Source organism: Coregonus clupeaformis, chromosome 13 (assembly GCF_020615455.1).
Source record: "Coregonus clupeaformis isolate EN_2021a chromosome 13, ASM2061545v1, whole genome shotgun sequence".
Classification (NCBI taxonomy): domain Eukaryota; kingdom Metazoa; phylum Chordata; class Actinopteri; order Salmoniformes; family Salmonidae; genus Coregonus; species Coregonus clupeaformis.
In genome coordinates, this window is record NC_059204.1 from 25,673,383 (window position 1) to 25,686,941 (window position 13,559).

Genomic DNA, 13,559 nt, shown 5'->3' on the forward strand with positions numbered 1-13,559 from the left:
ACCAACTGCTTTTCCAAGGAAATCCCATCTATCTCTCCCTTTATGTCTCTCTCAGTTTATACCTTCTCTCTCTCTCCCTGCCCTCCAAACTCCAATGTGATATGACAGGATTTGAATGACATGGGTGTCCAAAACAAATCCCTGCCTGCTAATAAAATGAACATGAAATTGGCCTATAGGTTTGTAATAGTGAACTCATAGTCTTGATATGCCACTTTCTTGTGAGAAAATCAACAATTGTGATAAATCATAACAAAACTGCACCAATGAACAGATTCAAATGTAATCTTAAATTAAGTTTAAAAAAGTTAATTGCGCAAATATGACTTTTCAAACGTTTATTTTTCTAAGAGTTTAAGAAACTCGCACCAGGACTACAGTGTGTGAGGAAACGCATGACAAAAGTTAATATTTAAGTATGAATGCCACTCAAAAGTGTTGGCTCTCTGTCTCACACACACGCGCACACACAGAGGGAGAGAGAGAGAGAGAGAGAGAGAGAGAGAGAGAGAGATGTCATGTGCAGTCCTGTCCCCAGGGTAAAGCTGGAGGTATCAGAGTTCGCTCACCCTTTCCCTCATAATTTCTGCTTTCTTCCCGGAGTGAGTCCAGACGCGCGCAACAGTAATTTATGTCAGTATTCTCTGACTGGGAGAAGATGGTGTCCTCACTCCGGGCGATGTGGATGTTCAAGGATGGGGTGATTATTTTCTGCACACCATTCCTCCTCCTCCCGCTACCTCTGCTGATCAGAACCACGGTATGTGCCAAAGTTGTGTAATGGACTTATTCCAGGGGTCCCTACCTCCTCTTGACACCAGCTAGGCCTACTCTTTCTGCTTTCTACACCAAGAATAGGTTATCTGAATGACGATTTAAAATATTTCACTAGCAGCCTACTAGTAGTCTATCGTCTTTTTAGATATTTAATAAATTATGCATTATTATTTTGTGCACCTGACGCATGTTGATTTTGGCGTAAATATGTATTGCTATAGGCCTAGTTTCCCAACGCACACACTGGCGTTTTTCATTACAGAAAGAATCTCAAAGACTTGAAAATAAAAATAAACAAGCGTCAAATAAAACATGTAGCTACATAACAGAGAGTAGGTCTGGACTACGACAATTGTCACCTAGAGTTGAACGTTTTGACTGTCGCCTCCTACAGATGGGGCGACAGTCAAGAGGGATCCACATAGTTTGAGCAAGGGGGGGGGTTTAGCTGGACCTTTGTAGAATTTTGACTCATTTTGAGTCAGACAAAATCTTGTGTTCTCTACTCCAAGAACCTAGTTAGATTTTAGTAAATTTTCTTTGATTAATCTCTCCTCTTCATAATTCTTCTTCTTCTGTGGATTTTATATGGCGGTTGGCAACCAACTTTAAGGTACATTACCGACACCAACTGGACTGAAGTGTGAACCTCATTCATCTTTCAATCACCCATGTGGGTTTATGCTCATAAAAACCAATGAGTAGATGGGAGAGGTGGGACTTGCAGCGTGTCAACCGTCTAAAATAGAACCAAGTTCTATTTTAGCGACTGGCAATGCAGACGCCGTTGGCACGCGCAAGCAGATTGGATGAAATGATTGTGTATGTGTACATTTATTTTGCAACACTCGAGCACACAATGTGGCCGGTTTGGTCAGCATGTAACTTTCAGAGGGGCACAAGGTCAGGACCTGGCATGACACATTCCTTCAGCTTGCGCCCGAGGTTAATGTGGTGCTGAGCTCTCTTGTCTAACCCTTTGTTGTTGTTTTAACGACAGAGCTGTCCCGCTAACCTATCATGGAAACTACCGCTTTTGCGCTTGCTGCGGCATTCAAGCGATCTAGGCGCACTGGTCTTTCAACCGTGGATAACATGAGGACTATAGAGTTCAAAAGTTTGTAGAGCAGAGGAGCTTCACACAGAGATAGATAGAAATAAATGCTTAAGTTAAATACATAAGCCTACTACACCAAAGTGCTAGTTCCAATTAGACTACAAAAGTTGCAAACGTGTAGTTACCAATTTGGTTCAGTGTGCCATCATCAGTGCTGATGACCCATCATCAGTGTTGATATAGTCGGTGATTCCCAGAAATATCCATAGAGATATGTGGAATCTGAAAAACATCCCAGATCCCACACTGACTGACTGGGTCACCCTGGCAACTGGATCTCAGGGGTCTCCACAGCAGGTACCATCCCTATGTAACTTTAGTAGAAGGCCCAGCTGGGCCCTTTAGCTAAATACATATATCAGAAAAAATACACATAGCGAAGACTTTTGGTTTGGGAGAGAGTGTGTTATTGTCACCTGACCATGCTTTCTCCTGCTGTGCTGACAGACAGTAGACCAATTTTAGGTATTAGGCCTACTTAGTAACCTAGTCTTGTGAGAGTGACATAAAGCCTAACCTGCCCCAGGAGGTCTTATACCCTGTAAGCTCAGTGTTTCAGTGGCAGGGCATTGAAGAGGGAGGAAACATTTCCTCATCACACCATAGGGTGTTGAAGTTCAAGTTTACATTACTTGAGAATCACGAATTCATATCACAGATCAATATTGATACAATGACACCACCAGACACACAGAACACCGCGTGTTAATGTGCTTCAGTTCTTTCGTGTGTGTGTGGGTGTTTGTCCTTTTGACCTCTAGAATATTTGGGTTCTCTGTACTTCTATATGGATCTAAATCAAGTATTGTAAATGTGTGTGTTGCAGGAGGCAGGCTGTGCCTATGTGATAGCCCTGATGGCAGTGTACTGGTGCACTGAGGTACTGCCGCTGGCTGTGACTGCTCTCCTGCCTGCTGTCCTCTTCCCTCTGTTTGGCATCATGGAGTCCAAGCAGGTACGCTTCCCTCACACATGCACGCACACACACACACACACACACAAACACACATGCTCACACACAAAGACAATCTCTCACAAATGTGTGTATCAGGTGTGTATGCAGTACCTGAAGGACACCAACATGCTGTTTGTGGGCGGGCTGATGGTGGCTGTTGCCGTGGAGACATGGAATCTTCACAAGCGCATTGCCCTCAGAGTTCTACTTGTTGTGGGGGTGCGGCCTGCCCTGTGAGTAGCAAATCACAGGTGTCTGTCTATCAATTGTTCAAGTATCAAATCAGGATTGTCTGCAAAATTCAAGAACATGTATGCCCACTGAGCTAAAGCCTTGCATTCTTTCCTCCTTCTCCACTTCCTCTTTTCTTTCTCTGATACACCTTCCCCTCCTCCGCTGTCCCCACCAGTCTAATGCTAGGGTTCATGGGTGTGACAGCGTTCCTGTCCATGTGGATCAGTAACACAGCCACCACAGCTATGATGGTCCCCATTGTCCAGGCTGTCCTGGAGCAGCTCAACAGCCCACGAAAGGGGGAGAACACCCTGCACACCCCTCAGAGCCAGGAGAATGGTACGACTCCTGAGGAAAAACTGGAGAACAGTTCGACCCCACAGAACACACTTAAGATCCAGGACAATCACATCCCACTGGAGAAACCAGCCTCAAAAGATAAACTGGACTCCCCAGACAAACTAGTTCCTCAGGACAACTCTCTGACTGATGGGAAGCCAGGTGAGGTGCAGGGCACTGGGCTGGGGTCTGGGTGAGGCTGGAGCACTACTTTCTCACCAATACACCATAACACAGTTAAATGGCGATTTCCGACAATTATAGACATAGGCTAAATGTATATAGGCAACAACCTGCCTAGCTAACAATTTTGGCCTTGACCTCTTGGTGGTCCTGATTCCCAAACTTCTTTAATATATAGTGGTTTTGTCTCCCCCTTCCTCTCTGTATACAGTGGTAGTGTCCATGGTCTTGAAGGAAGGGACTGAAGCAGAGGAGCAGGTTGGGGAGGAAGAGGAGGAGAAGGAGAGGATGAAGATGTGTAAAGGCCTGACGTTGTGTGTGTGTTACGCTGCCAGCATCGGAGGCACTGCCACTCTCACTGGCACCGGACCCAACCTCGTCCTCACAGGGCAGATGAGCCAGTATGTTCCTCTCTCTCTCTCACACTCACACACACACACACACACACACACACAGACACGCGTACCTCTCACAGACACACACCTCACAAATGTTAGTGCATGTATATCCCATAGCTATGAACATAGATAAGGGGGTCTGAACATATCATGTTGATCAACTGACATTTGATGTTTGACATTTTTGAGAAGTTATGTTCTTAACAGAAACCCAATGTCAGACTCTTCCCTCAGAACGGTGACGTGATTAACTTTGCCTCGTGGTTCGCCTTTGCCTTCCCCACCATGTTGCTAATGCTAACACTGGCCTGGCTCTGGCTCCAGCTCGTCTTCATCGGCTTCAAGTGAGTGACCTGGCAAGAGCATCACAGGCATTACTTTAACTCTACTCTCTCCTCTCTCTCAGTTCAACCATGACATGATATCTGTAAAGGTTTGCATAGGCAAAATAGGGGTAATATGTCTCTCTCACTCACTCTGCTTCTTATCTGACCTATTATTGTAAATAATCTCTCTTTCACTCAGTCTGTCTTTCTCTCACCCCCTTCTCTTTTCCTCCCCCAGTAATTTCTCTCATTCCTGTCACCCCCTCCTCCTCTCCAGTCTGAAGCGTACGTGGGGCTGTGGTGCTGTGCAGTCAGAGAAGGAGCGTGCAGCATATGATTTGATCCGTGAGGAGCATCGTCGTCTGGGACCCATGTCTTATGGAGAGCTGAGTGTCCTGGGGCTCTTCATCCTGCTGGTGGTGCTTTGGTTCACACGAAGCCCAGGCTTCATCGACGGATGGGCAACCCACGTCTTCAACGCCAAGGCAGAGTATGTAACACACACACACCACAGTGAAATACTGTACACACCATACATACTCAACCACACAGACACACAAAACACTAGCAGGTGGAAATATGCAAACACATGCACAGTAACACAAGCCTGATCTGATCTGAAGGATAGGTGAACTGAGTTGTCTTTAGACCCAGAACCTTCTATTAGACCAAGTGTCAGGACACAGGAAACAGGAGAAAACAAACACAGATGGACAAAATATGTCATTCTGTGTTGCATCAATACACGTGTTCTAAACTTTGACACACAAAAACACACTCTCACCTGCACACACACACACTGTAACCAGCACACACAGAGTCCGGGAAACATGATCTCACTAGAGTGAATGAGAGAGAAAAGCACACTTCTTTATGACAAACAGATCGATGGGCAGGAGAGGCACACACTACGTTTTGGGCAATTCCACGGTAACGGAATTATGCTTTGACTCAGATTAACTTTCAAATGTATGCCAAACAAAAACCATTGATTTCAAAGTTTAACAGACCATACAACTTTATGCACAAGGACTTCTTTGTACAATTTACACAGAACATTTCACAAAAACACATTTACTGGAAGTCCGGTGCAGATGCAAACAGTAAACTCTCCCTCAGTTTTTTATGCGACCACGTTTTCCAAAAACTCTGTTAAAGCTGCAATATTTAACTTTTTGGGCTACCCCACCAAATTCACATAGAAATGTGAGTTATAGATCTGTCATTCTCATTGAAAGCAAGTCTAAGAAGCGGTAGATCTGTTCTATGTGTGCTATTTCTATGCTTCCCCTACTTTTTATTTTTATTTTATTTTTTAAGTTTCGTTTTTGCGTCTTTTACTTTCGGTTTTGTACACCAACTTCAAAAAGCTGAAATTACAGTATTTTGGGTTATTGAAAATATATTTCACAGCGGTTTAGATGGTACAATGATTCTCTACACTAAACATTGCTTGTTTTGTCAAATAAACTGAGAAATGGTGGAGCGATTTCTGAATATTGCACCTTTAAATATCTGCTCCGAATTAAGATTCAAAGATGCCGGCAGAAATAATAGGGTGTCAGCTATGACATGACACCTTGAGTAAAAAATAATAATAATTGGGTTATTGAACTACAGTAGGTGAAGTTGATTTACATCCAGTAACGAAATTTCGGTAACGGAATTACATCATGAGTCCATGATCTGTACCATACAGGAATTAATATCATTCTCTTCATGTTGACATATTCTGAATAGGTACACAAAGGTAGAAATATGCTATTTATATTTTTTTGCATATTTGGGTATTAGTCCACACACTGGCTTTGATTGTAATGAGCTCCGGCCCCAAACAAGACCACATTTGGTTGGTCCGGACCAGACAAAATCCTAAAACAATCATACATCTGTTTCACAAGTTTGGACATCACAGTACAGTACAGTAAAGTAGATATGTTCAGTACAGTATAGTACAGTACAACACAGTACATTATATTGTACTCTACGCTAGTGTGCTCTACTGTAGTGTACAGTACTGTTCTCTACTTTTCTTTACTGTACTGTTCTGTATTGTAATGTACTGTTCTCTGCTGTGCTCTACTGTACTGTGATGTCCAAACTTGTGAATCATAGACGTCTATGATTGGTTCAGATCTGGTCCGGACAGGGCGGACTGACCAGATTTCAACTACTTTTCAACATCCATGGACGTCCGGTGTCGGTCAGTGCTCAGTGGGTGAGGATGCTTGTTCAAGTAAATGGAAATAGGGTAGGTGGTAGGGTGTCATGGTAAGTGTCAGTAAGACCCAGGAGAGGTGGCATTACCTGGAGAGAGAGAGAAGAGAGAGAGGGAGAGAGAGAGAGAGCGGCAGAGAAAGAGAGCGGGAGAGTTAGAGGGGGGAGGGGTTGTCCAGACTTTTTTCACAGTCTTGCTTTGACCACCAGACGACAGAAAGATAAATCAAATTTGTTATGAGCTGAACATAACAGTATGCCAGACTAGTAGTAGGTGAACCAACTGTGGTTTGTGACAAAGATTATTTCCCATTGGAGCCAGTTCAATTGCATCAATTCTGTTACAGCTTTTTTGGTAATTCTGTTACCAAACTACGAGTTTTAATCACTTAATAATTCATAAACTTGATAGCAGTAAAAAACATTATAACTATTTGGTAGGTCTACCTTTACATGTTACTTCCGTGAACTTTCTCATGAGGGAGAGAAATAACAAAAATATCTTAAAGATACTGTATGTGGGTTTTTGGTAACGGATTTACAAGACACAAGGCAATGTTTCTTAATTTTACAGAAGGCAAATCATTTCATATTAGTTGCCAAGGGTCTTTACTTCAACATTATTGTGTTTTCATATATTTCTAATTCCTTTTAAGAGTTTTTCTCGTAGATGTTTTCTAAGACGCCTTTTCTATCTGTTTGACCAGACGACTTCGCTTATTCCTAATTTTTAGGATGGAAAATGGTTGGAAAATGTATATATGCCTTAATTTCTCAAAAATATAGACTCTTAGCTTTCATTTGACATGCAATGTGACATGCTCCTATGAACTTCACATGTTGGTGCTCATGGGTCCTTTTAGATGGAAATGACCTTCTTCTCTCTATTCTGGTCATGTGACCTCCCTAACACATAGGGCATATGTGACGTCTGTCAATTTATGAATTGGCACATCACCATGGAAACACTTGTTGATTCTAACAGAATCCTGGATCAAACTGGGGCTAAGGTCATCAAACATGCTCTGTCCTTTACATCAATCCACTCTGTCATCACATTGTCATTGGGTCAGAATTAGTTAGTGTTCAAAAAAGGATTGGAGGGCCCCTCCCCGGCCTCCCTCTGCACCTTTTCCCAACTCCTAACCCCTGTATTCCCCTACCCTGCTGCCCCCTAACCCCACACAGTCTGACCCCTAACCTCTAACCTCCATCCTCTCCTCTCCCCTCTCCAGGTTTGTGACTGATGCCACAGTGGCAGTGTTTGTTGCCGTGTTGCTGTTCGTCTTGCCCTCTGAGCCCCCCCGCTACCTCTGCTTCTGGAGAACACAGAGCTTTGACACAGGTGATACACGCACACGCATTCATAAACACACACACACACAACACACACACACTGTAGACCAGTGGTTCCCAAACTAGGGGTCGCGACCCGCCTGATATGAAAATGGGTTCGCAGGAGAATTTCCAAAATCCTGAAGAAAAAAAATATCAAATTCAACAAGAGCGCGCCCTTAGATCATGGGAAAAGGCCACACTTGACCATTGCACTTGAATCATTCCCACGGTGAATGGCTAGGCCCGCTACGCTACAAAACCAAACACTATTGCAGAGACTTTGATATTACCGGCCGCAATTGATATGGTGAAAACAATGTGTGAGGAGGCAGAAGCACAGAAACTCACATCAATATCTTTGTCAGATAACACTGTTAAACAAATAATTTATGCTCTGACTGAACGACTCAAAAACTCTGCAGCTTATGCTCAAACAAATGGACATTAGCTGTGAAGGCCGAGATGCATTGACTTTTGTTCGCTACATGTCGGGGGATGTTATTCACGAGGACATATTGTTCTGTCTCACGATTCCCAAGCATGAAACGGCATAGGGGATGTTCAGTGTGCTGTGTGGCTATATTGACGAAAAACAGATTCCATGGGATCGAATTGTGGGCTTTTGCACCGATGGGGCTCCATCTATGGCGGGAGGCGAGCAGGCCTCTGCACTCTAGAGCGAGAGCAAGTGGCGGCAAAATAGTATATATGCAGTATATTGCAGCAGGTAACTGTGCGCACCGCTGTTCACAAAACTATGTGGAGATATGGGATCAGAGCACGACAATGTTCTATTTCACACCGAGGCTTGGTTGTTATCGAATGGGAGTGTTGGAAAGATTTTTCGCATTGAGGAACTGTTGTCTTTCACAATAGATGTAAAACAAACAGACTTGTGACTTCTGTGTAATGAAAAGAAAATAACAGAAAACAGCATCAGTAAGTGTCCCACACGTGTGATGACTGCTCACCTCCAACGCTTGGAAGAGCATTTTGGGACCTACTTTCCAATCCGTTTGACTGTGATCCTGGCTCAGTTGACATGGCGGTGAGTGAAATCAAACAGCTGATCTAGTTGTCATGTGACCCAATGCATTCACGGGTCACTACAAAGGAGTTTTGGTTCCTGACTCAAAGGGAATACCCTGCCGTCTCCCTCTGAGCATTAATGCCGCATTCAAAACAACTGGGAACTGGGAACTCGTAAATCTCCGACTTCCGACTTCAGTGCGTTCAAGACAACTGGGAACTCGGAAAGAAATGAGCTCCGACTGGGAAAAATAATTTTGAACGGTCATCCAACTCGGAATTCCAACTCGGGAAATCTGGCCTCTTTCTAGAGCTCTGACTTTCCGACCTAAAGATCAATGACGTCATGATTTGACCTTGTATTTTTCAGAGTTCCCAGTTATCTTGAAAGCACCATAAAACTCATGGTAGGCTATATCTGTGTGAAGCCGGATTCAGTGCTCTCGTCTGAATTAAAACCAAATATCGATCCAGGTTGGATATGACAGCAGAGATGAGGTGTGCATTGTCGACCCAGACTTTGAGAAGCTCCGACGCAACATGCATCAAGCACACCCATCTCATTAGTGGTGAGATAAGATACATTATGTCAGACTAATTTGCAATTGACTGTCTTAGCCCCACATTAAAAGTATGTGATGGTGAGTTGAGAAGACAATCAGAAATACTGTTAGAATGTTTTTCAATTGACTGCCATAGCCCCAAATAAAAAAATAAACATTGGCTGTTAAGTACAGTGAGGGAAAAAAGTATTTGATCCCCTGCTGATTTTGTACGTTTGCCCACTGACAAAGACATGATCAGTCTATAATTTTAATGGTAGGTGTATTTGAACAGTGAGAGACAGAATAACAACAAATAAATGCAGAAAAACGCATGTCAAAAATGTTATAAATTGATTTGCATTTTAATGAGGGAAATAAGTATTTGACCCCCTCTCAATCAGAAAGATTTCTGGCTCCCAGGTGTCTTTTATACAGGTAACGAGCTGAGATTAGGATCACACTCTTAAAGGGAGTGCTCCTAATCTCAGCTTGTTACCTGTATAAAAGACACTTGTCCACAGAAGCAATCAATCAATCAGATTCCAAACTCTCCACCATGGCCAAGACCAAAGAGCTCTCCAAGGATGTCAGGGACAAGATTGTAGACCTACACAAGGCTGGAATGGGCTACAAGACTGCCAAGCAGCTTGGTGAGAAGGTGACAACAGTTGGTGCGATTATTCGCAAATGGAAGAAACACAAAATAACTGTCAATCTCCCTCGGCCTGGGCCTCCATGCAAGATCTCACCTCGTGGAGTTGCAATGATCATGAGAACGGTGAGGAATCAGCCCAAAACTACACGGGAGGATCTTGTCAATGATCTCAAGGCAGCTGGGACCATAGTCACCAAGAAAACAATTGGTAACACACTACGCCGTGAAGGACTGAAATCCTGCAGCGCCCGCAAGGTCCCCCTGCTCAAGAAAGCACAAATACAGGGCCGTCTGAAGTTTGCAAATGAACATCTGAATGATTCAGAGGAGAACTGGGTGAAAGTGTTGTGGTCAGATGAGACCAAAATCGAGCTCTTTTTGCATCAACTCAACTCGCCGTGTTTGGAGGAGGAGGAATGCTGCCTATGACCCCAAGAACACCATCCCCACCGTCAAACATGGAGGTGGAAACATTATGCTTTGGGGGTGTTTTTCTGCTAAGGGGACAGGATAACTTCACCGCATCAAAGGGACGATGGACGGGGCCATGTACCATCAAATCTTGGGTGAGAACCTCCTTCCCTCAGCCAGGGCATTGAAAATGAGTCGTGGATGGGTATTCCAGCATGACAATGACCCAAAACACACGGCCAAGGCAACAAAGGAGTGGCTCAAGAAGAAGCACATTAAGGTCCTGGAGTGGCCTAGCCAGTCTCCAGACCTTTATCCCATAGAAAATCTGTGGAGGGAGCTGAAGGTTCGAGTTGCCAAACGTCAGCCTCGAAACCTTAATGACTTGGAGAAGATCTGCAAAGAGGAGTGGAACAAAATCCCTCCTGAGATGTGTGCAAACCTGGTGGGCAACTACAAGAAACATCTGACCTCTGTGATTGCCAACAAGGGTTTTGCCACCAAGTACTAAGTCATGTTTTGCAGAGGGGTCAAATACTTATTTCCCTCATTAAAATGCAAATCAATTTATAACATTTTTGACATGCGTTTTTCTGCATTTTTGTTGTTGTTATTCTAGCTCTCACTGTTCAAATAAACCTACCATTAAAATTATAGACTGATCATGTCTTTGTCAGTGGGCAAACGTACAAAATCAGCAGGGGATCAAATACTTTTTTCCCTCACTGTACATACTTTTTTTCACATTGTTGGGGTCGCGAGAATTTTCAGATATCAAAATGGGGTCTTGGGCCAAAAGAGTTTGGGAACCCCTGCTGTAGACACTGCTTGACATGTGTGCGCCCCCCTCCACTCAGAGCCCCAGCCCCCCCGCGGCCCCGCCCGTGCCCTGCTGACCTGGCAGGTGACCCAGAGGAAGATGCCCTGGAGCATTGTACTGCTGCTAGGAGGAGGCTTCGCACTGGCTAAGGGAAGCGAGGTGTGTGTGTGTGTGTGTGTGTGTGTGTGTGTGTGTGTGTGTGTGTGTGTGTGTGTGTGTGTGTGTGTGTGTGTGTGTGTGTGTGTGTGTGTGTGTGTGTGTGTGTGTGTGTGTGTGTGTGTGTGCGTGCGTGCGTGCGTGCGTGTGTGTATGTGTGTCCATGCGTGTTTATAAGCTTCAATATGTGTGTGTGTATCCATCTAGATGTCTGGTCTGTCGCGGTGGCTGGGTGATCAGATGATGCCTCTCAGCTCTATCCCTCCCTGGGCCATCGCTGTCATCCTCTGTCTCCTCATCGCCACCTTCACTGAGTGTGCCAGCAACGTGGCTACCGCTACACTCTTCCTGCCCATCCTCGCCTCCATGGTACACACACAACCTCTCTTTCTCCCCCTCTCTCTCACACAGACACTCCCTCGGATCAAGTTTCCTCTTGATAAAATTGGAATGTACTGAATAGAGCTTGTCAATAGGGGATCTGAGCCAGGCCTATCACTGAAGAGGTTCTCAGAGAGAGAGAGAGAGAGAGAGAGAGAGAGAGAAAGAGAGAGGTTATTTGCACTAATAGGTCACATTAGAGGCCAGACAGTGAGACTGTAGCAGCACTGTGTAGAGCTCTCAGCTCTGTTGATTCAGTAAAGAGAAGCTTTGATAACTGAGCCAGCACAGAGCCACATGCACAGACACTCTTATTCATCCTATTCGCATCCACATTACAGGATAGTACTACTTGTATATGTACTTGTGTGTGCTCATGTCCATGCATTCGTATGTACGTAAGTGCGAGTGTGTGTTGGTTAATATGTGTGTGTTCTATTGCAGTCCCAGACCATAGGGGTGAACCCACTGTATGTGATGGTACCCTGCACCCTCAGTGCCTCCTTTGCCTTCATGCTGCCTGTGGCCACGCCTCCTAACGCCATCGTGTTCTCTTATGGATACCTGAAGGTGTCAGACATGGTGAGAGACCTTGGCTATCCACCCTCACCGCCATCCCCTCAACCTACCACCACCTCAACTCTAACCCCCTCTCTCTCCTACAGGCTAAAACGGGTATAGTGATGAACATCATAGGGATCCTGTGCATCACTCTGGCCATTAACAGCTGGGGTAGAGCCATGTTCAACCTGGACACCTTCCCCTCCTGGGCCAACACCACCGCTACCATCACTACAGGAGGATGAGGGGGGAAATGATAAAAGGGGATGAGTGAGGAGGAGGAAGGGGAAGTATTACCAAGAGACCACTGATCTTCCTCCAACAGCACTACAAGCCTCGCTGGGGCAACAGAAGGCTGGCCATGAGAACACTGGCTACTATGGTCTGGTGTACACATACACACAAATACACACACACTGGGATAGTTTCCAGCTGTGCCATCACCATACTGGTTTATTATCAGTGTATTTTATACTTATTTTGTACAGTTAGGGACTTATTCTTATATTATATGGTAATGACACTAGAGAGCCTTAGGGAACAGGGATGATAAATAACTTTTAAAACCAAGACATGCTGTAATACTGTAACTTATATTTGTATTACTGACAATATTTTTATATGAATTTATATTCTACAAATGTATTATATTACAGGGATCATCAACTAGTTTTAGCCGCGGGCCGATTTTTTCTTGAGTGGATAGTCAGGGGTCCAGAACATAATTACAAATAATTTGGAGACTGCAAATTGACTGCCAGAGGCCCAAACAAATATAATATTTACATTTGACATTTTAGTCATTTAGCAGACGCTCTTATCCAGAGCGACTTACAGTTAGTGAGTGCATACATTTTTCATACTTGCATCTACGCACAATACCCATTTGACTAAAACATAATCATTTCAAACCTTGCTTACATTTGTATACGATCACATATATCTCTCTATTATGCCTGGGGATCCTTCGGAACAGATTTCCAGGAGTTTTCACACTTTTATGTCCAACAATCAACAATATAAAAAATATAAAAAAGTTTTGCTCAGAAAACTTGGGGGGCCAAATAAAATCACCTGCGGGCCGCGAGTTGGGGAACCCTGTTATATTACATAAATT

At 44.1% G+C, this 13,559-nt stretch overlaps 1 protein-coding gene across 2 annotated transcripts; it reads left to right on the forward strand.

Moving 5' to 3' along the window:
* Positions 1 to 526: 526 nt before the first annotated feature.
* LOC121579806 (solute carrier family 13 member 5) lies at positions 527 to 13,165 on the forward strand. 2 transcript variants are annotated; one of them, XM_041894712.2, is made up of 12 exons: positions 527 to 760; positions 2,721 to 2,849; positions 2,946 to 3,082; positions 3,259 to 3,584; positions 3,817 to 4,006; positions 4,225 to 4,347; positions 4,607 to 4,819; positions 7,782 to 7,891; positions 11,382 to 11,503; positions 11,708 to 11,869; positions 12,326 to 12,463; positions 12,547 to 13,165. In XM_041894712.2, the coding sequence occupies exons 1-12, from the start codon at positions 632 to 634 to the stop codon at positions 12,685 to 12,687; spliced, it is 1,920 nt and encodes a 639-aa protein (XP_041750646.2). In that variant the 5' UTR covers positions 527 to 631; the 3' UTR covers positions 12,688 to 13,165. The 2 variants fall into 2 exon arrangements, with proteins under 2 accessions (XP_041750646.2, XP_041750645.2); XM_041894711.2 differs by having other exon boundaries at positions 2,721 to 3,082.
* Positions 13,166 to 13,559: the final 394 nt, after the last annotated feature.

Bases quoted from the DNA above. Each gene is read 5' to 3' on its own strand.
- LOC121579806 (XM_041894711.2), top strand. From the start codon at position 632: ATGTCAGTATTCTCTGACTGGGAGAAGATGGTGTCCTCACTCCGGGCG. The intron at 4,007-4,224 runs GTATGTTCCTCT...ACCCAATGTCAG, and splicing joins CTCACAGGGCAGATGAGCCA to ACTCTTCCCTCAGAACGGTG. The intron at 7,892-11,381 runs GTGATACACGCA...CCCTCCACTCAG, and splicing joins AACACAGAGCTTTGACACAG to AGCCCCAGCCCCCCCGCGGC.